This window comes from Cyprinus carpio, chromosome B21 (assembly GCF_018340385.1).
Source record: "Cyprinus carpio isolate SPL01 chromosome B21, ASM1834038v1, whole genome shotgun sequence".
In the NCBI taxonomy this organism is placed as follows: Eukaryota; Metazoa; Chordata; class Actinopteri; order Cypriniformes; family Cyprinidae; genus Cyprinus; species Cyprinus carpio.
In genome coordinates, this window is record NC_056617.1 from 897,169 (window position 1) to 923,217 (window position 26,049).

The following is a 26,049-nucleotide window of genomic DNA, read 5'->3' on the forward strand; positions in this document are numbered from 1 at the left end:
ATAATTCAGAAAGCCTCTGTCCTCGCTGCTATCTGAACGTGACAGATGAGAGACAGCGTCTACAGGTGTGTGAACTCACACACGTCCACAGGTCTGACGCTCGCCTCCATGCGCTTCAGTGTTTGGCACTGAAGGAAACGGCACGATAAAAGCAGGAAGATGTTTGTGAGACACTTGCACAACACTCCTCATGAAAGAGCTTGCATCGATCAGCCGCCAATTGAGGCCTGTCTCACACACACACACACACACAATCACAAGTGCAGTATGGAGTACCTCAGGGCTCAGTACTAGGGCCGTTGCTTTTCATGCTTTACATGTTACCCTTGGGAGATATCATCAGGAAACACAGTGTTAGCTTTCACTGTTATGCTGATGATACTCAGCTCTACATTTCTTTATTTTCTTCGAAACATACCAATTTGCAAAACTAACGGAATGCATAGTCGATGTAAAAAACTGGATGACGAGTAATTTCTTACTGCTAAATTCTGAAAAAATATTTGGTGTTAATTATAGGTCATAAAAACTCTGCATATAATAACCTAGAATGCTGTCTAAGACTTGATGGCTGCTCTGTCAATTCTTCAACATCAGTTAGGAACCTAGGTGTGCTATTTGATGGCAATCTTTCCTTAGAAAGCCACGTTTCTAGCATTTGTAAACCAGTATTTTTCCACCTTAAAAATATATATAAATTACGGCCTATGCTCTCAATGTCAAATGCAGAAATGTTAATCCATGCGTTTATGACCTCAAGGTTAGATTATTGTAATGCTTTATTTGGGTGGTTGTTAAACAAACTCCAGTTAGTCCAAAATGCAGCAGCTAGAGTTCTTACTAGAACCAGGAAGTATGACCATATTAGCCCAGTTCTGTCAACACTGCACTGGCTCCCTATCAAACATCGTATAGATTTTAAAATCTTGCTTATTACTTATAAAGCCCTGAATGGTTTAGCACCTCAGTATTTGAACGAGCTCTTGTTACATTATAGTCCTCCACGTCCGCTCCGTTCTCAAAACTCTGGCCATTTGATAATACCTAGAATATCAAAATCATCAGACGCTGCTCTTTCTCTGGAGGTGTGTGTTGGCCGCTGTGGGAACCGCTCTGAGAATCTGAGGTCTTTTGTTTGGTGAATCATGTTGTCTGCAGGCTGTGGGGTGAATCCAGAGAAACGCTGCAGGGTTTCAGGTGTCCAGACACAGAATACAGTCTCATTGTAAGTATTATAGTGTGTGTGTGGATCTGTTACACCATATGGACACTATATGGAGGAAAACAAAGTAATTTAACAGCACACTGAAATAAACTCACACTCCTGAAAATAAGAGTTCTTTATTGGCATTGACAGTTGCATGAAGAACTTTTAACATCCTTTAGTTCTTTATGACATCAAATTCAGTAATCGTTTCTGTCTGTCTCTGCGGGAAGAGTGTTAATAATTAAACACTCATGCAGTGACTCACACACACACACACACACGAGTGTTGATTATTAAACACACACACACACACACACACACACACACACACACACTCATAATGCTGTTAGTGTGAATCTCTGTGATTATTTGTGTGCAGATCATCATCTCGTTCTGTGCGGCAGACTGAGGCTCTCAGGACGTGATGGTGTTTGTTTAATTCAAGATGTTATGCTGAACTGAGTGTGTGAGAAATATGACAGCCGTCTGGAGGAGAGCAAACGTTTGTTTTAATGTTTCTGAGAGTCGCTTCTGCTCCCCAAAGCTGCATTTATTTGATCAAAAATACTATAAAAAGTCTTGAATATTATTCTAATGTAAATAGCATCATTACTCCAGTCTTCAGTGTCACATGATCTTCAGAAATCATTCTAATATGATGATTGGCTGCTCAAGAAACATTTCTGATTATTATCAATGTTGAAACACAGTTGTGCTGAAAAATATAATTATTATCGTGCTGCTGAATATTTTTGTGGAAACTGTGAAACATATTTTTCAGGATTCACAGATGAATAGAAAGTTCAAAAGAACAGCATTTATTGTATAAATGTCTTTACTGTAACTCTTCATCAATTTAATGCAGCCTTGATGAATAAAAGTATTAATTGGTTTCAAAAAAATCTTACTGACCACAAACTAGATAAACATGCATATGTATGTATGTGTGTGTGTGTGTGTGTGTGTGTGTGTGTGTGTGTGTGTGTGTGTGTGTGTGTGTGTGTGTGTGTGTGTGTGTGTGTGTAAGGTGAGGCTCTTCGGTTTTGTCTCCTGCATTCCAAACTCTGCCCACCCTGAACTGTAAACACAGTGTTGCCATGGTACCACAATGACCCTTGGCCCCGCCCACCACTCCTGCTGTGCACATGCTGTGTGTGTGTGTGTGTGTGTGTGTGTGTGTGTGTGTGTGTGTGTGTGTGTGTGTGTGTGTGTGTGTGTGTGTGTGTGTGTGGAATGTTTCTCTTCAGAGACACAGCTGATTCCTCTGTGCTGGTTAATTACTGTAAGTGGGTAATTGTAGATTAAAAGCCCCTCAAGTGTGTTTGTGTGTGTGTGTGTGTGTGCGTGCGTGTGTGTGTGCGTGCTTGTGTGTGTGTGTGTTTCAGTATTTAAGGATCTGTTTTGTCAATCAACAGAATCAAACAGCAGAAGTGAGTGAGCTCAGATATCCAGCGAATGGAGGAAGTACTTTAACCAGGTTGATGTTCCTGGAACAGAAAACAATAGAATACAGGAACCCTGTTGAAATTATTGAAATAAATAAATGCTGTTCTTTTGACCTCACTATTCATCCGTGAAACCTGAAAAATAAAATGTATCACAGTTTCCACAAAAATATTGTGCAGCACAACTGTTTTCGATCTTTGATAATAATCAGAAATGTTTCTTGAGCAGCAAATCATCATATTAGAATGATTTCTTAATATCATGTGACACTGAAGACTGGAGTAATGATGCTGAAAATACAGCTGCGCATCACAGAAATACATTACAGTTTAATAGATATTCACATAGAAAACAGCTGTTTTATATTAGGATAATATTTCACAATTTTTACAGCATTTTAGATCAAATAAATGCATCCTTGGTGAGCAGAAGAGACTTTATTTTCAGAAATCTGTCTGATTTCTCTCACTTCTGGGGATGATTTTGTCCCTGAAGCATCGTTAAGCATCATTACTGCGATGCGTCAGTGTTCATGAGGCACGCTGTAACACGCCTCTCTCTCTGCCTTGATGATTATGAAATTATGTTAATTCACTGGATGTTTGGATGGATTATAAGAGTGATTTACAGCAGAATAAGATCAACGTGTTCTGTCTTAATGCATCACAATACCTTGCACACAAGATCCCACTGTGGGGACAATATTACAACACATGCTGCATATGAAACTACAAGCATGAGGGTTTTAAACAGAAATTAATAACCAGTGTACATCATCACTGATGTTAATGTGCATAACTGAATTTGCTTTCCATAAATATCACTTACATGACTACACCAGCTACACCCCAAACTGTCCTAATTTAAGCAGCTATTGTTAGAGTGTTCTGAGTTAACAAAAAACAAAAAAACATTTAAAAAAAAAAAAAAAACACATGCATATCCCACTCCTGATAACAGAATGACTGTATACTGACCCAAAATTGTGTGAATGTTTAGTCGCAACATTAAACTAAATATCACAGCAGGTGTCATTTATTGTAAAGACACCCAAACATTTGAAAGTGCAGAAAATAGTTTAAACTAAAACAAAACATATATGGTATTGACAACGTGTATTGATATTTGTGGTTTTATTATTCTAAATTTATGTTTATTTTGATATTATTTTTATATATTGTTTTTAAAGTGTGTTTTTATAGGTATTGTAATTTAGTTTAAAACAAAATAATATAATATATTAAATATGTATATATGTGTTACTTGAATTATAATAAAGGTTAACTTTACTAAAATTTATTTAAATAACAGTAACTGTAAATAACAGAAATAAAAAATACATATACATAAAAACTACTACAAATGACAAAAACAGCAAAATTATAAAAAAAAAAGTTAATTTAAAAATATATAACAGAAATTATAACTCTGGCTTTAAACAAGCCCTTACAGATTTTCATTCTCTTCCTGCACTGTATATAAATTCTTTTCTTGTTTTTTATTTATTATCTATTTTATACTGTGCAAAACCAAACTTTAAAAAAAAGCCTTAGAACAGTATTCTGACGTCTGAACTGATGTTCATACAGAGCTCTTGTGTTTCACAATCAGTGAAGAATGATGACAAATTAAAGACAGAAAATAATATTTCCATCATCGCTTTTACAGATGCATGTAAGAACTGGACTATTGTACATACAGCTCAGGAATTCAGATGACGTACAGTCAGAAAGCATGTTTATACAGTGTGTGTGTGTGTGTGTGTGTGTGTGTGTGTGTGTGTGAGATTTGTTCTGTCAGTTTCATACCTGCAGGGCTACAAAACCCTCCTGAGAGTGTAAAACAGACAGAAGGTGCAACAGATGATTCGTCTCTAATCTACATTAATGACTAAAAACATTAAATACATTAATAAACTTGTTTGTAATCATGACATTCGTCTATAATTACAGCTGTACAATCTTCACGTTTGCGTTTGTTTTGTTCATCAGTTTGCTGACATCGCATGTCTAGTAAACTACTAAGTTTTTATTCATATTTTCAAGTATTTTTTTTCTGTTTTCATTTTAGTTTCAGTAATTTTTTGATGTTTTTGTCATTTTTAGCATTAATTATATTTCAGTTTTAGCTATTTTTAGTGCTGTCAAATGATTAATCACAATTAAACACATCCCAAATAAAAGGTTTTGTTTACATAAAATATATATATGTGTACTGTGTATATTTATTATGTATATATAAATACACACATATGCATGTATATATTTGAGAAAAAATATATTAAATATATTCATTTGTAATATAAATTTATATGAATATAAATATAGACATGTAAACACATGTAAACATTTTCTAATTATATACTGTAATATTTGATATATATTAAATATATTTATAATATGTAAACACATGTAAACTGTGTTTGTATTTATATATACATATTTAATATACACAGAATTGACAGTTTTAGTTGTTTTATTTATTTTATTTTGTAATGTTTAAATATTAGATTAGTGGTTTTGACATTTTGATGATATGATGTAATTTTAAGTTTTTTTTGTTTTTTTATGTTTTATTTTTAATTCTATTAAAATTTCTTTACCAAAAAAAAAAACGCTTTGGTTTTAGTTTTAGTTAGTTAACTATAACTCTGCAGTAAATGCAACTAAATTCACCTGTTTATACATTTATATAATGATTTCTATACTTTGTTTCAAAGTCAAATGTGCTAATGTTTATAATATCTTAATGTATCTCTGGATGTGAGGGTAGTTTACATTTAATGATATAAACAATTAACCAGATGAGATTTGCTTTTAATAAATATCACTTTATTGGATGAGCTCAAAATTTGCGTTGAATAATGACACTGAGTTTGCAACATTAACACACTGAACTGAACCGAACTGAACTCTATTGTCTTCTGTAGAGCTGCTTTTTTGTTTAAATTGAATTTGATTCATAATTGATGAATTGACTCTGTTATTGTCCTGAAGCTGCTTTGAAAGAAACTATTGTATAAAGCACTACAGAAATAAATGACTAACTCAATCTAGTTCACTTGAACTCTATAGTTTTTGGGCTGGAATAATCTGAAATATTCCAGTGAGCTGTTAATCATTAACTGAAATGTGTCACTGCCTTAAACGTGGCTCTAATGAAAAACACACCGGATTTACACCGAAAACCAGGAGAGACCAGATCAACACACACACACACACACACACACACACACACACACACACTCACACACATCGCTTTAGACGCTAAAGAGAGGAAGGATAAGAAAAGGCCCCTCTGGACACAGAACAATGAGAAGCCACTTCCTGTCTTCCGTCTGCTTCTTCCTGATTGAGGAACGCACAGCAAACACAAAGATCTGTGTAGATAACAGAGAATCTCTGATGCTGGAGTTCCCTCTGAAAGACGTCTGCTGTTCTCAGAGTGGATTCAGGACACGATTCTGAGTAAGGAGTGTAATAATTCATGTAGATGTGCTCCTGCAGAACACTAACATGAGACTCTGTGGTTTCTCTGCTCAATAACACCTTCACAGAGTCTGAAAACAGCAGTGCTTTGTGTTCTAGAGCACAGGTTTACTGTGATTGATGCTAACAACCCCCAACAGCCTGGTTAAAACTAAAATAATAACAATTAAATAATAATAATACAATAAAAATAATAATGGCAACTAAAATAATTTTTTCTAAATTAAGTAAATGGCTTTTACATTGTCAAATCATTATATTATTATAAAAACAAATTATTAAAATGTAAAAATATATGGAAAATAATTAATTAATTTGACGGCATATCCAATTAACACTTATTATTTAAAATATAGTTTTCATTCTCACTTTTATAAACACTTTTTTTAACGCTTTTCATTATTATTAATTTGGATTTTTATTTTAGAAACATTAATAATCAGAAAATCATGAGAAAAAATAGTTAAATAATTGCAGTTAATTTCTTGATTTTCAACAAGTTTTAGAAAGCAAAATAAAACACTATTAAATTCATAAAGTGTGGGTTAATATCAATACTTGAAATAAAATAATCATTAACTGAAATTAAATATTCAGAAACATATTTTAGCTAATAGCAAAGGTAACATTTCTGATTGTCATTTAGTTCAAGTTAAAATAACTAAAACTAAATAAACTAAAACTAAAAATTTAAATGCAATAAAAACTATGTAACTAATAAAAAATGACAAACACACTAACAAAATGACCAAAACTTTAATTAAAATGAAAAATAAAACAAATAATATCTAATTTGAAATATTAACCAAAGCTATAATAGTATATCAATGTTTCTCAAAGACAGCATAAAAAAACAATGAATTTATTTAATATCTTTAGTGCACTCATTAACTTTAACAGCCTTAGAAATACAGTGTTTTCAAAGATGCCCTTTATGAATGCCTGACCTCAGCTTGCAAACCTGTTCTAGAGCACAAGATATTCAAACCTTCAGAGAGAGAGAGAGAGAGAGAGAGAGAGAGATTACACCCACGAGAGAACTGTAAAACTATAAAAATAACAGTATCTTTGTGTTGTGTGCAGAAGCAGGTGTGTTTCTGGAATAGAAACAGTGACATCATACAGCAGGAATCCGGTGTTGCCATGGAGGTGAGAATTCCAAACATCAGGATGACATCAAAGCTCCATAATTCCTGGAAAAATCAAGTCAAGTCACATTTATTTCTATACAGTTTAATAAAGTACAGATTAATTTGAGCTGATTCATAGAAATGAACAGGAAAATAGTGTTAATGTTATAAAATTCATCAATATATGCTAAATATGATACTAAAATAACCCTGATTTAATTGTTTGTTTGTTTTTATAACAGGAATGAACCATAGTAATCCATGATAACTATCTCTGAAGTAAAAGCATGATGAATATCAGACCTGGGATGTGATGTGATTGAAGTGTTAATGTTTTGATGGGAATAAAGTCTGATTTGTCGGCGTCACACATCGGTTTCTTTCATGAACTTGACCTTTGACCTTGTGTGTTGCATGGGTCACCTGTCTGTTTGTGTTTGTGTTTGGTGAAGTGTAAGCCATCTCTCAGATATTGGTGTCCTTCTCATGCTCAGGCATCAGACAGAGCGTCTCCTCACTGATTTCTCCATGAACACGCTGCATTAAAAAACAATAAAGACACACAGCGAGGCTTTAGAGGACTTCCTGTGCTCAGGAAAACACGTCCAGACCCGCCAAAAAAAGAAGAAGAAAATCACATATAAGGCTGAATTAAAGATCTTCCTTCTTCTTCACATTCCTGAGCAGTCTTATTTCAGTATTAATATTATTATTGAAATGTAAAATTAGCTTTATATATATTTCAGCTTTCATTTTAGTTTTAGTTTGATTTTTAGTCATTTTGCTACATGCTGTTTTTTTTCACAATTTCGCTATGAGATTTTTAGTTTTAGTTCAGCTTTATTTTTATTTAGTAATTTTAGTGCTTATTTATTTCATTTAGTTGCAAAGACAATATTTCTAATTTTCATTAAGTTAAAATATTTATATTTTATTTCAGCTTTATTTCAATAGTTAAAAAAATTGGTAATTTTGTTATGTGCTTTTGTCACTTTTAATAGTTTTTGTTCTGTTTAAATGTTACTATTTAGGTTTCATTTATTTTTAAATTCGGTTTTAGTTCTTGTTTATTTCCAGTTTGTAATTTTTGGGCTTTAGCTTATTTAATATGTCTTATTTGAGTTTCTAATTTTTATTTAGTTTGGTTATTTTATTTAGTTATATTATTTTAGCTTGATTTTAATTAACCAAATTGTTTTCACTTTTTTGAGTTAACGATAATAACACTGACTGCAAGTGTTTCTTCAGTGATGTTATTCTAAAGAAATAAAGTTTGTAATGTATGTACAAAGTCACATGATAATGACACTCATTTTATACTTAACAAAAAATCTGATAAACATACAATCTGATCAAATCTGGTTTTTAATGTTTAAACATATTTTATTTATATTTAAACTCATTTTATACTTAACAAACAGAGCTTCAGATCCTAAAATATTCATCACACATCTATAAATCACAGCTTGTTTCAGTCTTTCACATTAAATGATAGAAACCCTATAGGGATGTGCAGGATTCATAAAGGAAACTGGAATCCTAAAAGAACATCCAATATGACACAGGATCCTGTTTTAAACAGCCAAATAGAATTTAGTTATATGAATTTAAAGTCATTTTAAATATACTTCTCTTCATTAGAATTTTAAAGGCAATTCTGCATCCTGTTTGCCGACTCAATCCACATTCAGTTTAAAATCAGGAACTGAAACAGAGTTTGAAAGTTGTTCTCAATCCATTGACCCATGACTCACATACATTGCAAAAAATGATTTTGTAACAGAATTTTTCTTGTTTTCCACTGCAACCATAAACTACTTGAGAAAGATATCTGCCAGTGGTGTCCTAAAAAGAAGTGTTTTCTGTCTAAATTAAGATTATTTGAAGAATATTTTAAGAGTTTGTTTGCAAAAACAGAAAATTCTTGTCTTTGATTTACGTATCTGCTGTGTCAAACGAGGGATTCACGACATGTACAGAAACAGATGCATGATGGGAGAATGACCCACTCCTGGCTCTCTTCCTGTCGTTTAAAGCAACACAGAGTCTGACATCACTTCCTTCCTCCTCACGATTAGCTGCTTGAGCTTCACTTCAATCCAGCGTGGAAAAGCGTGTCCTTCTTTCCTTCTCCTGGTTTGGTGTTTCTTCTTTTCTTCTACTCTCTCCACGCCAGTTTGTGAGAGATTGTATGTTTGTTGCTCGTCTCTGCCCAAACCACTCACTTACTGTTCGTCTCCTGATTCTCTCTCCCACTGCAGATTTCACTAAACCATGCCCCCTGCCACATACCCCCGCCGCCTGACTCAGGCCGGGGAGCCATCCGGCCTGCAGCCCACCCCCACCCCCCACCCCCAATTCTGGAGAGGAAGTCGGCCACCGCCATCTGAACACCCGGCCTGTGGATCACCTTGAACTTAAAAGGCTGTAGAGCCAGATACTAACGAGTGATCCACGCGTTGGTATCCTTCATGCGGTGGAGCCACTGCAGAGGAGCGTGGTCCGAACAGAGGGTGAACTCCTGTCCCAGGAGATAGTAGCGGAGGGTGAGGACGGCCCATCTGATGGCAAGGCACTCTTTCTCTATGGTGCTGTACTTAGCCTCTCTCTTTGAGAGCTTCCGGTTAATGTACAGCACTGGCCGTTCCTCCCCCTCCATCTCCTGGGACAGGACTGCACCCAGCCCTCTGTCTGACGCGTCCGTCTGCAACAGAAAAGGGAGAGAAAAATCAGGAGAGTGTAACAACGGCCCGCCACACAGGGCAGCCTTTACCTGGGTAAAGGCCTGCTGACACGGCTCCGTCCACTGGACCGTATCTGGCACCCCCTTTTTAGTAAGGTCAGTCAAAGGACTGGCGAGGTCCGAATAATTAGGAATAAACCGTCTATAATATCCCGCCAGCCCCAAGAACTGCTTTACCTCCTTTTTGGTCTTGGGACGTGGGCAGGTCGCAATAGCAGCTGTCTCGTCAATTTGGGGACACACCTGTCCATGCCCCAAGTGGAAGCCCAGATACCTTACTTCCACCCGCCCAATCGCACACTTCTTTGGGTTGGCCGTGAGTCCCTCCCCCCCTCAGCTATCTCAGGACAGCCCTCAGATGCTGCATATGCCGCTGCCAATCATTACTAAATATAATGATATCATCGAGGTAGGCAGCTGCATATGCAGCATGGGGCCGCAGAATTTTATCCATGAGGCGCTGAAAGGTAGCCGGCGCCCCGAACAACCCAAATGGAAGGGTAACAAACTGGTGTAATCCAAACGGTGTTGTGAAAGCTGTCTTTTCTTTGGATAATGGAGACAAGGGGATCTGCCAATAACCCTTTGTTAAGTCCAATGTCGAATAAAAACGAGCCATGCCTAGCCGATCAAGCAACTCGTCAACCCGGGGCATTGGATACGCGTTGAACTTCGGCACAGCATTCACCTTGTGGTAATCCACACAGAACCGGACTGAGCCGTCCGTTTTCGGAACTAAAACTATCGGGCTCGCCCAATTACTATTGGATTCTTCTATTCCTCCCATGTCAAGCATTGCACCTAATTCAGCCTGAACTACCTTTTTCTTGTGCTCAGGTAAGCGATACGGCCGGCTGCGAACTACCACGCCCGGCTCGGTCTCGATATGGTGCTGAATCAGGTTAGTACGGCCCAGTAGGGGCGAGAAGATGTCGGCAAACTCGGCCTGTAATTTTGTTAGATCAGTGAGTTGGGACGGCGAGAGGTGATCTCCCCCTGGGGCCAGGGCGAGGGATTGTGGTTTGACATTGGGCTCTGGTCCGAGATCCTCCTCCCCGCCAATCACCGTTGCCAACATCACTGATTCCCCCTCATTCCATTTTTTTAGGAGGTTGAGGTGATAGATCTGACGTGCCCCATTCCTATCGGATCGTATTACTTCATAATCGAGATCTCCGACTTGTCGTGCGACCTCAAACAGTCCCTGCCACTTAGTCATTAACTTAGAGCTCGACGTTGGGAGTAATACAAGTACTTTCTCTCCCGATGCAAATTTGCGTAATCTAGTTCCCCTGTTATAACAAATTCTCCTTTGATAGCCGCCCCAAAGTGTGGAGTTTTGTCCAGCACATACTGAATTTCGTTTTTGCCCTGAGATGGCCCCTCCTCCCAAGTTTCTCTCAGTACATCCAGCACCCCTCGGGGCTGGCGTCCATAGAGAAGCTCAAAGGGGGAAAACCCAGTGGAGGCTTGTGGGACCTCTCGCACAGTGAATAACAAGGGCTCTAGCCACTTATCCCAATTCTTGGCATCTTCTTGAACGAATTTAAGGATCATGGATTTAAGTGTGCGATTAAATCGTTCGACCAGGCCGTCGGTCTGTGGGTGATAGACGCTAGTTCGAATCGATTTAATGCCCAATAATCCGTACAGTTCGCGTAACGTACGTGACATAAATGCCGTGCCCTGATCGTTGAGGATCTCTTTCGGAATCCCCACCCGGGAGATAAGATGAAACAGGGCATCCACAACACTCTTAGCAGAAATGTTGCGGAGGGCCACTGCTTCAGGATATCGTGTTGCATAGTCAACTATGACTAATGCAAAGCGATGTCCCTGTGCAGATTGCTCTAATGGCCCGATAAGGTCCATACCAATTCTCTCGAAGGGGACCTGCCTTAAGGGAAGGGGGCGCAAAGGCGCTTTTGGGGCGGCCGATGGATTCACCAACTGACATTCAGGACAGGACGCTCACCACCTGCGCATGTTGTCGTGAATGCCCGGCCAAAAGAAACGGGTCATGAGGCGATTCAGTGTTGCTGCCTGTCCCAAATGGCCCGCCATAGGATTAGAATGAGCCGCATGGAAAAGCATTTCCCTGTGGCTCTTCGGAATCAACACCTGGGTTGTATTCACTTTTGTCCGAGCATCTTGGGTCACTCGGCCTCCTTCCGTGCCTTATTTTCCCAAGAGGCATCTGCACATAACGACCCCAATAAAACAGTAAACGCGGGCCAATTCGTTCCCAAAATTATCGGATGCCACTTCCACACTATGCTTTTGTCCCCGGAATTGAATAATAATCGGAACCACCGGGTACTCCACCACATCCCCGTGTATGCACCGCACCTTAACCACGCGACTCGTATCCAATGCCCCCGGTTGAATCAGGCTTTGATGGATTGAGGTTTGGTTACATACTGAATCCACCAAGGCCGGATATGATACTCACAGGTATTTGGTACTCTCCTGCCTGACATCCGGGACCCGGATCATCGTCCCCACCTCCATCACTGGACACCTGTCCACGAAATGCTCCGGGTCCCCACAATGCCAACGGGCCAGCCCAGACCTCCCCGCCGCCCCAGTGGCAGGGAGTGGATTGGAGAATTGGCGTGGAGAGAGCGGGGAAACAGAAGCGCTGTCCCCCCCGGCAGCCATCAGGATACCCTTGGATTCCCGTAATGTCCTTGGTCAATCCCGCCCCACTGAATGATGGCCCTTTTCAGGTCGTCGAAGACCAGGAGGTTCGCCACCGGTAGCTGTTGTGCGGCCACCTGCGACTCGCCCGAGAGCAGGGGGATCAGACGGACATTGGTCGTGGGGCCAGCCACACGCTTCCGCAGCTTTCTCAAACAGTTCACGAAATACTTCCGGGTCGTCTTGTGGTCCCATCTTGTGGAGGGGTAAGTGAGTGGGTACTGGGGGCGGTCCTGTGGCCTCGGCGCGAACCTCCCGGTCGATCCAGCTCCGGAACCTCTCGCGGTCCTCCTGCTGGGCTTGAAGGATGGCGTGGAATCGCCGCTCCTGATCTGTTCTCAAGTCCAGCAGGGCCTGGTGTTGCTCTTGATGTAGGGCCGCGAGGGATGAAATGACGTCTGCAAATGCCGTAGAGGAGGGACTCTGCATGGCGGCGGCACTCCTTCTTCCTTTCCCGGGTTTCGGCACCAGTGTAGTAAGTTTGTGTGAGGAAAGGAAGAGGACAAAGGGGTCGGCTGGACTGCTGACGTATTTTTATTCAACTAAAACAATAAACTTTACACCAACGGTGACTTTTACTCTGGCATCAACACAGACACGATCGCATAACACTTCCGGATGACTTCTTCCAGTTCCTGTGTACGTCAGCAGTCCATCTCTCTCTCGACTGCTTCTGTCTCTCCTGGCGTTTTATACTCTCTCCACGCCAATTACTGAAACAAGAGACAGGTGTTGCTCGTCTCTGCCCAAACCACTCACTTACCGTTCGTCTCCTGATTCTCTCTCCCGCTGCAGACTTTGTTAAACCACGCCCCCCCGCCACAACTGTATATATACTGTATATATACACTCTAAAAATGGCTGGGTTAAAAATAACCCACTTGGCAACCCAGCGCTGGATAAATATTGGACAGAACACATGCTGGTTTACAAATTTTAACCCAGCAGGCTGGTTTGTTGAGAAAACCCAGGATACAGTCATTTTTACCATTTATGTGTTTGCATTTTTGTGTTTCATGACAGTGTTTCCTTCCTGAATGAATCAACTGTTTAATGAACGCAAACACATTCCGGGATTGATCCCAGGACAGGAACCTAATAACCTTGCCGGAATCAGTCCCAGAACATGGCCTGTGTGAACAAAAGGCAGGACCAATCCTGGATAGGTTGTGTTGAAGTGATGATGTTGACTCTCTGAGCGGGTGATTTAAATGCAAAGATCAACGCTCACGTAAAAAAAAAACTTAAATAAATAAATAAAAATGTCCGCAAACTGCATTGAAGCAGAGACCAGGGAGCTCCTCAGTATCCATGCTGAGGGTATGCGATGCGAGAGTGTATGATCAAATAAAAAAATGCTGGAGCATGGTTTCTCGAGAGAGAAATCGTAGATCATAAGAAAACAATTCCACCAAGTGCACAACTACAATGGAAAGAGAGGCAGCGGGCTAGTGTTTTTGACTCGTACCTCACATGAAACATCCTGATGTCACATGTCTTCATGGGATCTTTACAGGATGTGTTTGAAGGCACGAACAGATTCCAAAAAATCAGTGGCAGTGTGAAAGAACCAAAATCAAATCAAAGACAGGATAATGGTATGGGGCTGTTTTTCAAGGGTTGTGTTAGGACACTTGCTTCCAGGAAATGGAAATGGCTTCAGCATATCAAGATATTTTGGACAATACTGTGCTTCCAGCTTTGTGGATCAGTTTGAAGAAGACCCTATTTTATTCCAGCATGACTGTGACCCAGTTGTTATAAACCCAGTATGGGTTATAATTGTTGGTTGCTCATTTTTTCCTTTGTTTGTTTTGCAGGACTGAGTTGGGGTGAGTGATGTGATGATGGCTGAGGACTTACACAGCTGAAATACAACAGGTGTGCTATTACTTTGATAATAGTCTCTCATCTTTTATTTATTTCTGGTATTAATTTTGTGCAAATTCATCAGTGACACTAAGTAGCAAGTAACATGGATAGATTGTGTGACATGCCCTCATTTCTGAAACACTTGTCTCTTTTTAGTGTTTGACTTTATGAGCATTTTTATTCACTTTTGTATTATATTGGAAATAGATAACCAGCTGACTCTTATACTGAATCTTATTTTTGTTAAGTAATAGTCTGATTTTATGGTTACACAGGACAGCATATGATTCCTTTTATGACTCATCTGATTTTTATGTCAGCTGATTTTAGGGTGAGAGAAGAAACTATAATGAGGTGCTTGATTTGTCTTCTGGAGATCTGCACAGAGGAGGAATAAAACCATCACTTTTGTTCATCAAGTGGGTAGAAGCTTTATTTATATCAGTCAGAGAACAGAAATAACACTGAAAAAATATGATTAAAATATTTTTAAAATAAAAACATTAATTATTGATCATGATTATTAATAACAATATTAATAATATATATTATTAACTAAATGAGTGATTTCCATCAATTCAAAAAGAGGTTGGGTTGAGCACAGAAACACACACAAGAGGTTGAGAAAACAGAGGTTGATCTTACTGTCTATATGAGGATTTATTACACACATTTATTCTGATTCATCTTATTTCACTTACAGAAGTTCAGCTGCAGTATTAATGTCATGAAGAGACTCTATAACTCTATAATATCTGAATGTTGATCTTACTTTATGTATGTGGATTTATTATGGGTATTTTCTCTTGTTAATCTATTCTGATTCATCAACACAGTTTCACTGATGATTCATAACAAACAGTAAACCCAGGATAGAGCGGCTGAGTGAATGTGGTCTGGACTGTGTGGATGAGGCTCATTGTGTCAGAGACGCTGTAGAAGGACAGAGTTCCTGCACTGTGATCCACAAACACTCCTATTCTACCGCTGACGGACTTCACAGAGAGATCAGTGTGTATGTTATTGTGTGTGAATATGTAACTGGAGGAAGAGCAGAACAAACTCCAGGACTGATCATTAAATCCAAACACACACTCATCACCTCCCTTCCTGCTGATGCTCTTATATGACACTGATATAAACACACCTCTATCTCCACTCCACTCCTGCTCCCAGTAACAGCGTCCACACACACTCTCTCTACACAACACCTGCTGATACACATCAAATCTGTCTGGATGATCAGGATACGACTGATCTATGTCAGTGTTAGTAATCACTCTGTTGTTCTCAGACAGAAGGAGGCTTTTATTCACTGTGTTCAGATCCAGAGTGAGCTGATGGGAATCTGATGGAGATAAAACACATCACAATCAGGAATTATGAATCTGTTTGATCTTTTCATGAAGCTGAACTCTGTGCAAATCATCATTTACATCATCAGTTATAAAACTCTTCTTTCTCCTTCTACAGGAAGAACATGAACACACTCAGTGAGTTTTCTGCTGGTTTTCTTACTGACTTACATTGTAGGAAGTCCATCCTGGTCCAGAGATCAATGTAGATGAATGCAACTGTGGAAATCAACAGACATGAACAGTGTGATTCTCATGATCCTGTATCTATTGCTAACACATTTCTAATATGATGTTCTCCATGATATGAGATGATGATGGACTGGTTTCTGAGAGCAGATGAATCTCCAGGACTTTACCTCTGTCTGAGATCTTCTTGAGCTCCTCTTTGCAGAAATCCTCCAGTTTGTTTCTCAGCTGATGGACAGATTCTCTCAGAACATCAGAAGAGAAGAGAGAACTGAAGAGATCATCATTTACGTCTGTAGATTCAGGAGGTGCTGAGAGAGACTGGAAACTCTACAGAAAACAGAAATCAAACTCATCAGCTCCACACTTCACTCAATAACCTGCAGGAACATAAGATTTGATCTTTAGTAACTCAATCCAGCACTTTCACAGCATCAGCTTCATTCTTCTCATATTCATTACATCACATTAGAGCTACAGATTCTAGTATTCACCACATACACTGTTTGTGAACTTTCTAGGAAATAGTTTGGATGATAAAACATCTGCTAAGAAGATAAATGTCCTTCTAACAGCTCAAGCACATCAATGGAGTCTCACTGTAGAGTTGAGTAGATTTGTTCAGGAAAAGCAGCTCAAAGATATGATTAGATTGAACATCATGAGAACACTTTACAATACTGCTGCACTAATATGCATTAATAATTTTTATACTACAGGGCCGGTGAATGCTTAAATCTGATTGGCTGACGAACGTTCTGAGGTGTGCAATTATTTTCTTGGAAACGCACGGCGAACGTAGTTCCAGGCAGCTCTCTTGACCGCATTACAGTTCCATATCACATCGCATAGTTAAACTATAATAATGGTCACGCAGTTTGCACAAAAGGTGTTGTCAGCGCTGCCCTGATGATTTTATCAGTTAGCCTATACAGTGTAGCAACTTAAAGACTACACATGACATTTCTCACTAGTGATGTAATAACAGCGCTGTTTAGAGACGCTGCAGCAGAAGAGTGTTTAGAGACGCACAGAGGTACGTTAGCCTAATTCACACAATCTCTCTCTCTCTCTCTCTCTCTCTCTGTGTGTCTCTGTCGCTCTCACTCTCTTTATAATAACTTCATCAATAACTGCATTAGAATGCTATCAATGTCTCAAGCCTCCGTTACCCGTTTAAAACGACGTTTTGGTACTAGCAAAAGAGGCATTGGATGAGATGCGGAAGAAATAGTCCTACTCACAGTAGTGATTTAAGTACAAAAACCAGACGAATCCCTTTAAATAAATCATTGGATCGATGTCTTGAGGTGTGGTAACCAAAGTATAATTGACTCCGGGCCGTTGAATTATTAGGAAAATAATGCACACCCCAGGTGTAATGGCCACTCCACTTCACGTCGCATTATTTTTCTAATAATTCAACAGCCCGTCGTCAATTATTCCTTACTTAATGCACAGATAATCATGAGTAAATGCACAGCTTAAGAACCGAATCATTCATTAATGATTACTACATCAGCAACTGATCAAGAGTCTACCTCTAGATTAAGTAATATATCAATTGCCATTAATTAAAAGTGTCAAGCTGTATTAAATCCTTAATAACATAGTATTAACTAATAGTGTAATTTGATGTATTAATTACCACAATGGGTCAAAGCCATGCTTTCAATTTACAGTTATCTTATCAGGGTTACTGAGGGAGAGGACCCAAATGCAGATTGAACAAGGGACGTTTATTGACAAATTAGACAAGCACAATAGGAGGGAGTGGCTCGAACAGTCCAGACAGCACATGAGAGGGGGTGGGAAGGGTGGGAGTAAGTCCAGGGGTGTAGCCTGACAGGGTAGAGCTGAAGGCAGCAGGCATGGTTTGAGTACGATTAAAGCCTCGCCGCAGAGAAGATGGGGCTATAGTGATACGGGTGGTGGTATAAGTAGAAGTACTGACCGGCTTGACAAGTGATGGCTTGAAAGTGGTAGGGGAAGTGGATAGTTCTGGAGATTTGGAGGTTGGAGTATTGTAAGGTACCCCCTCCTGAAGTTGGACTGGATCAGGAATGGGTGCTGGGACTGGCTCTGAGGGCTCTTGGATTGAATCTGTAGCAGACTTTGACAGACTCTGGAATGAAGCAGACTCGGGAGCTTGAGCCGACAATGGAGAGGGTTCAGGAGCAGACTCTTGACTTTCCACAGGAGCTGCAGAACTGCCCTCCGGGGCCACTGGAATGGACTTAGGAATTGGTTCTGGACTGCCCTCTGGGGCTACTGGAACAGACTCAGGAGTGGATTCTTGACCGCCCTCGGGGGCTGCTGCGCTGCCCTCTGGGGCTTCTGGAACAGACTCTGGCTCTAGGATTGGCTCTGGGACAAACTCAGAGACTGGCTTCAGGAATGACGTAGGCTCTGGAACAGACCCTGGGACTGGTTTTGGAATGACCTTGTTCTGTTCCTGGACTTGCTCTGTGATGATCTCTGGTTGTTCCTGGACTGAGAATTGCTCTGAAGTCGAATTTGGGATGGACCTTGAGGACTCCGGGACTGGGACTAGCTCCAGAGCAAACTCAGGGAATGGAGAAAAGTCTGGAACTAAAGCATACTCTATGGCAGACTCCAGGGACTCTGGGACTTGAGCAAAGTTTAAGACTGGAGACAATTCTGGGGTGGACTTTGAGGCGAGAATAGGGTCTGGGACTGCTATGGACTCCAAGACTGATTCTTAAAAAAGTGAAAGTGAGTGAAAGTGAAGTGACGTGAGGAGGACCCATACCAGAATTAGTGCTCTGCATTTAACCCATCCGAAGGCACACACACAGAGCAGTGAACACACACATACACTGTGAACACACACACCCGGAGCAGTGGGCAGCCATATGCTGCGGCGCCCGGGGAGCAGTTGGGGGTTCGATGCCTTGCTCAAGGGCACCTAAGTCGTGGTATTGAAGGTGGAGAGAGAACTGTACATGCACTCCCCACACCCACAATTCCTGCCGGCCCGAGACTCGAACTCACAACCCTTCGATTGGGAGTCCGACTCTCTAACCATTAGGCCACGACTCCCCAGACTCTTGACTGCCCTCGAGGGCTGACAAACTGCCCTCCGGGGCCACAGGAATGGGCTCAGAGACTGATTCTTGACTGCCCTCGGGGGCTGACAAACTGCCCTCCGGGGCCCCAGGAATGGGCTCAGAGACTGATTCTTGACTGCCCTCTGGGGCCAACACTGGAGCGAGCTCTGGGGCTGGCTGCTCGCCACTGGACTCCAGGGTCATGACTGAAGCAGCAGACCCCTTGAGATCTTCTGGGAAAACTGCAGGAGGGGTCTCCAGACTAAGGGCTCTAGCACTCCTGGCACGGTCCCTCCTACCCCTTCGCCTCCCGGGCCTGTAGGCGGTCACGTCACCTACATCTTGACTTACTCGAACAGACATAGACACAGAATTTCAGGACTGGACTGGCTTTGAATAAACTAGAACAGGCTTGACTGACACAGGAACAGGGGCTAACAGGGGAACTTCCCTAACAGCTTCCTTGAGCTTGACTGCTTCAGAGCACTTGGTAGACTCAGATGTGACTGTGAGGGATTCAGCTGATTCGGAGGCTGGAACCAGCACAGAGGTCTCAATGGCAGATGCAGCAGCTTTGGCTGCCCTCATTCTTCTCTCTCTCCTTTTCTCAGTGGGAGTCAGAAGAAGAGCAGGGAGTTGACTCGATGGATGAGGGAGAGTGGGGTGACCACTGTAGGTGGACTCTGGTGGTGTAAGTATCTGCCAATCCTTGCGGTGGTGCAGATAATTGGAAAAGTTCCAAAAGTCCAAGATCCTCAATTGCTCCATCTCTCACTGAGGCAGTGGATCGTCTAGACAGAGGTTGAAGACATCCTTAAGGGCTGCATCCTGGTACTCAAGGCCCCTGGACATAGTCCAAAAAAATTGGGCAAAGGCCCTCACTTCCTGCCCTTGCTGCCGAAGTGCACCCAGGCCTTGCTGGCGGGCCAGTCTCTCCTGAGCATTTGCAGGGGCCAGGATCTTGAGACTCATCTGCTGGGTCCTGACTTGGCTGGTTCGTTCTGTCAGGGTTACTGAGGGAGAGGACCCAAATGCAGATTGAACAAGGGACGTTTGACAAATTAGACAAGCACAATAGGAGGGAGTGGCTCGAACAGTCCAGACAGTAGGATAGGGCATACAACAGTGAAGCAGGCAGATGGGGGGGGTGACCGCGGAGTTTGGCAATTTAGACCATCCGAGCACAGGACTGTAGAGGAGGCTGTGCTAGAGACCAGACCACCGCACCAGGAACCAAGGGTACTTGGCTATAAAGTTCTAGAAATAACTGGATAGACTAAATCAAGAAAATAACTCAAACTCAACAATAAAAACAAGTCAAACTCAAAAACAAGTCAAACTCAAGAGAAACTAAAAATGAAATCCAAACAAACGAAAAACTGAAACTAGATTAAACAGTGACAAGATAAACTTAAACTAATAAATACCAGACTTTAACAGACAAGGAAAAAGTCGATTAGTAAAGATCAGCTAGCAAGCTAAGCAAACACTAACTCACACACAAAATGAACCAACAAACACATGAGGGAAATGAGCACAATAAATAGGAAGGAAAGCACACAACACAAGGTGAGAACAATCAATTAATGAGCACCAAACAAGGTAATGTGAAACAAGGGGGCAGGACGAAAGGAGCACATGGCCAACATAAACAAAGACAAAGCCATGTAGTCATACACAGGACAAACAGAGAAACACAAAACAAAGACAAAACAGACACAGCTGCCAGGGCAGAACCCTGACATATCTGCTTTAATTAATCATTAGCTAATAATTTGCAATGGTATATCATGTTTTTAATTTTTGTGGGATTTTTTTTTGGTTATTTTTTGGTTTGTGTAGTTATGGTTGTGGTTTTTTTGTCTGAGTCTGAGGTCTGTGGGAGAGTTTGGACAGTTACACAGTAACACAGTTACACAGACGTCACTTATACAAGTGATTTAAAGAGAAAGAAATGTTCTGACATGAGACCCATTTGAGCAAGATTTCCAGAGCTGAAAGCCATTCATCTCTTTCAGAAGAAGATCAGATGAGAGTCTGATTGATGATTATATAATAAGACACTTATGAACTGTTTCTTTGTGAGTCTCTGTCACAGCAGGATCTGATAAGTTTCATTTTGGCAATGTTTTTCTAGATCTGTGTTACCTGCAGGAACTGGATGTGATCCTGTGTGTGTGAAAGCTGCTCCAGCTCAGCGTCTCTCCTCCTCAGATCATTGATCTCCTGCTTCAGTCGCTCCAGTCGTCCTTCAGTTCGACTCACTGCAGTCTTTTCCTGATCTCTGATCAGTCGTATCATCTCAGAGCGGCTTCTCTGAATGGAGCGGATGAGCTCAGTAAAGATCCTCTCATTGTCCTTCACTGCTGTCTGTACAGAGCGCTGTTAGGACACACAGTGATTCAGCTTCAGTGAGTCTGAACTGAGACGGAGACAAACTTCTCTTCTTCTCCAGACTCACCTTATGAGACTCCACAGTCTCTCTCAGCTGCTGAAGATCTTTCTCTCTCTGCTGGATTCTCTGCTGGAGCGTCTTCTGCATCTCCTTAAGCTGCTTCTGCAGGACAAACAGATGATAGTGAATCTTACTGAAAACTACTGGCACTAAATCATCATGTGAACAGATATGGCGTTATTTCCCTGTCAAATGTCGAGAGCGCATTATTGTAGCGCGAAAGTACATTAATATAATGCGCGAGCGCGAATCTCTCTGCTCGTGCGCGGAATATAATGTGCGGAGCGCGAATCTCTCTGCTCGCGCGCGCTCTCAGATACACGTTGCTCTTGTAAGAATTTTCTCTGGGCTCGCTCAGAGAGTATGCCTGCACTTAAAACGTGTTCAGTGCAATCGCGAATCTCTCCTCTTCGCTTAAAGTAAGCGTGTATGTGCTTAGACTGTGTCCCATGCGTTCGCACATGGCCAAGTACTCTTCTCTTCGATTTCTTTCTCTTTGCTCTTGGCATAAACGCTGTCAAAACGGCAACAAACAATTAGAAATAGGCTTCAACGACTGACCAATGAAAACGTGACATCGTACATGAAATCTTATTGGTTGATATTGAATCGCAGATGGAACACATGGAATAAGTTCACTGACATAGTTGCCAAGTCTGTGTATTATACGCAACTTTGGGCTTTTTTTTTTGTAAAGTTGTGTGAAAAAATCCCGGGTCGCGTTTTTTTGGGCTTATTTTATAAAATATGGTTGCTTGTTAGGAAAACCTGACAAGCAACTTTGTTTCTTTTTTTATTTATGTTCACTGTATTCGCCAATGCATTGATTGACACTCTGTCTGCTCACATTATATTCCGCGCGCGAGCAGAGAGATTCGCGCTCGCGCATTATATTAATGTACTTTCGCACTACAATAATGCGCTCTCGACATTTGACAGGGAAATAACGCCATATGTGAGCTGTTAATATGGTGCTGATATAAACACATATGAAACGAGGGTCAGCAATATTTCATCAGTGTCTAGTGTTAAATACCTGTTTCTCTGTCCTCTGTGCTGCAGCTGATACAGTGTCATGGTTTTTATGTTCAATAACCGTACACAGCACACATATACATTTCTGATCAGTGCGACAGAAAACCTCAAGGAGCTTCTCATGTTTCTGGCAGATCATCTCCTGCAGTCGTCCAGTGGCTTCAGTCACTTTGTGTGGTTTACGTGAATGAAACTCCTCATGATGCTCAAAATGAGTTTGACAGTAAGACTCCAGACACAGCAGACAGGACTTGACGGCTCTGTATTTTCTTCCAGTACAGACGTCACACTGCACATCTCCAGCTCCAGCATAACAGTCATCAGAGAGTCTGGCCTTCTTCAGTTTCTCCACCAGTTCAGCCAGCATGGTGTTTCTAGCTAAAGCAGGTCTTGGCCTGAAGGTCTGTCTGCACTGAGGGCAGCTGTAGACTCTCTTCTGATCCTCCTGATCCCAGCAGTCTGTAATACAGATCTTACAGTAACTGTGTCCACAGGGAATGGTCACTGGATCCTTCAGGAGATCCAGACACACTGGACACATGAACTCCTTCTGATCAACCGAAATTCTGGCTTCTGCCATTTTACTGCTTAAATACAGAGACACAAACACACAACAGCTTGACTACACTTCAGTTTCTCTTTCCCTGAACTCATGTGATTCCTGGTTCTGTGTTTGAGTGATGTGTGTAAAACAGTCGTGTCTGTGAGTCTGTAAAACAGCTTCCTCATTCCTGCTCCTGTTGAGTTTAGGTTCAACACATCTGGCTGTTATTAAAGTAACCACAAAGACCTCGACTAGTTGAATCAGGTGCGTTTAATTAGAGATCTAACTAAACTCTGTAGGAAAGTGGCTCTCCTGGACAAGGAATGGGGAACCCTGATGATGAAATGTCTACTAGATGTCAGTCTCTATTTATATATACATAATAAATATACATAGTACACATACATATATTACGTAAACGAAACTTTTATTTTGGATGCGATTAATCTATTAATCCTGATTAATGTTTAGTTTTGATATTGAGTTTGAGCTCAGTCACGTTATTTCTTTATCGTCTATTTTTTATTATTGAAATCTATTTTATACACCATCATTTTCATTTCTATAACGTGTGAATATATCCTCTATCGTATTCTACAACAAAAACAACCAGAGCGCCTTGTTATCACTAGTTTTATTTTGATTTCCAGAGTCTGCTAGTAGCTTATAGCCCATTAGCATCACCAGCGTGGTTGCCGCTAAACCTGTGTGCATTGCTAATACTCTATTCACACACATTACAATTGCTTTACTCACTGTTACTTGCTTTAATGGTGGATGTATATCTACCTTTGAGTGCAGGTGACTGTCACGGTTGAGGAATTCATTGACGATCCCTTGCACTGTGTGTGTGTGTGGGCGTGGTCGCTGATGATCCTCCGGGAAATCAGCGACAGGTGTTGTGCATTACCACTGTCTATTTATACTCACCTCATGCGTCTTGTGTTTGTCAAATCGTTGTTGTATGAATGTATCTGTTGTGTTCCTGTCTCTTCGGCTCCTCGTGTCTCCTGGTTTGTCTCCGGCTGGAAGTTCGCCATTCCAGTGTTGTCTTCACTATTCACCAACACTGGATTCACCACTTCACGTCTGACCATTGGACCGAGTTGTCCATGCAAGCCTGCGCTGCCTAGTCATCGTCATCATCGGAGATACCATCACATTCGGAAGTACCGGTGTACTGCATGTCTGAGAACTGTGTCTGCTTCCCCTTTTGTCACCCTGAGACTGGTGCTATTCATCCCGAATAAAAGGATCTGTTTTACTTGCTATTGTCTCCTCTATCCTTACGTCACAGAACGATCTGACCATGCAGGGGGCAGCAAGCGGATCTGATGTCACTGAGTACTTCGCACACAACACGGCCCGTATGGAACGGCAGGAGGAGAATCTCGCTGCAACTTGAAGGGCGGTGCAGGCATTGGTAGCGCAGGTGTCCGGGCTCACTCAGCAGGTCCAACAACTGACACAGCCAATTGCGCCTAACCCACCGCCGATTTCCCCCGCATCCGTCCGTCAACATGAGCCGCGTCTGCCAACGCCGGAGAGTTATTCTGGTGAGCCAAGTTATTGTACAGCTTTTTTGACCAAGTGCTCAATGTTTTTTACTCTCCAACCCCAGACGTTTTGCACTGAAGATTCGAAGGTGGCCTTCGTGCTTACACTGCTGTCCGGACGTGCGGCGCTATGGGGGACGGCGGTGTGGGAAAACCATCAACCCTGTTGTGACTCATTTGCGGCACTCTCGGAGGAGATGAGAAGGGTGTTTGACCGGGCAGTCGCAGGCAGAGAGGTGGCTCGCCAGCTTGCAGACATCCGCCAGGGAGAAAGATCTGTCGCCGACTATTCCATTGAGTTTCGCACCCTCTCCGCAGAATGCCGCTGGAACAAGCCGGCGCAATGGGACATCTTCCTGCATGGGCTGGCTGACCGCATCCAACATGAGATTTATACCCTGGACCTGCCAGAGAGACTCGATGATCTGATCGAACTGGCCTTAAGAGTGGATGCACGCCTGCATCGGTTGGAACAACACACTCGTATGACACTTACACAGAGGAACTTTGGGATCTCCCCACTCAACGCTTGTGATGCGGTCAGCCCCGTTGACGATCACGAGTCCATGCAGGTGGGTCGAGCCCGGCTCTCCCGGGAGGAGAGAGAGAGAAGGAGATCCCGAGGATTGTGCCTCTACTGTGGCGGATCTGGACATTTTCTCAATAGTTGCCCAGTAAAAGAGTGGGCCCGGCAGTAAAGAAGAGGATCCTGTTGGGCGGGGTCTCCATCCAGAAAGCCTCTTCCACCCTCCTCCCGGTGAGATTGCAGTGGGCAACTCGGTCACATCACTGTCAAGCTCTTCTCGATTCCGGGGCTGAAGGTAACTTTATGGACTGGTCATTTGCACAACAACTTCAGATACCCACCATACCTCTCACTAACAAGATCTGTCAACGCACTCAATGGTCAACAGTTACCCACAGTATCTCACACCACCAGTCAGATAACACTCATCACATCCAGCAATCATTCTGAAGAACTGTTATTTCTCCTCATGGACTCCCCCCAGGTTCCCATTGTCCTCGGCCACCCCTGGTTGGTGCGGCATAATCCCAGGGTGGACTGGGGACAAAACTCTGTGTTGGCCTGGAGCACTGAGTATTATGCGTCTTGTTTAGTGTCTGCTGGTTCGTCTCTGTCTTGTTCTGTCTTGCAGGAAGAGCCGGTGAATTTGTCAAACGTGCCCGTCGAGTACCTCGACCTGAAGGAAGTGTTCAGTAAGTCCAGAGCTGCTTCTCTTCCTCCGCATCGTCCCTA

The 26,049-nt window shown here is 41.7% G+C and overlaps 2 protein-coding genes across 2 annotated transcripts; both read right to left on the minus strand.

Moving 5' to 3' along the window:
• Window positions 1-15,400: 15,400 nt before the first annotated feature.
• Window positions 15,401-21,758, minus strand: ftr55 (finTRIM family, member 55). Its single transcript, XM_042747814.1, has 4 exons — window positions 21,663-21,758; window positions 21,350-21,583; window positions 16,415-16,460; window positions 15,401-15,405 (listed from the first exon to the last, which is right to left on the minus strand). The coding sequence occupies exons 1-4, from the start codon at window positions 21,741-21,743 to the stop codon at window positions 15,401-15,403; spliced, it is 366 nt and encodes a 121-aa protein (XP_042603748.1). The 5' UTR covers window positions 21,744-21,758.
• Window positions 21,759-22,205: 447 nt separating this feature from the next.
• Window positions 22,206-23,377, minus strand: LOC122134436 (E3 ubiquitin/ISG15 ligase TRIM25-like). Its single transcript, XM_042747815.1, has 2 exons — window positions 22,727-23,377; window positions 22,206-22,212 (listed from the first exon to the last, which is right to left on the minus strand). The coding sequence occupies exons 1-2, from the start codon at window positions 23,269-23,271 to the stop codon at window positions 22,206-22,208; spliced, it is 552 nt and encodes a 183-aa protein (XP_042603749.1). The 5' UTR covers window positions 23,272-23,377.
• Between the last annotated feature and the right edge of the window lie 2,672 nt (window positions 23,378-26,049).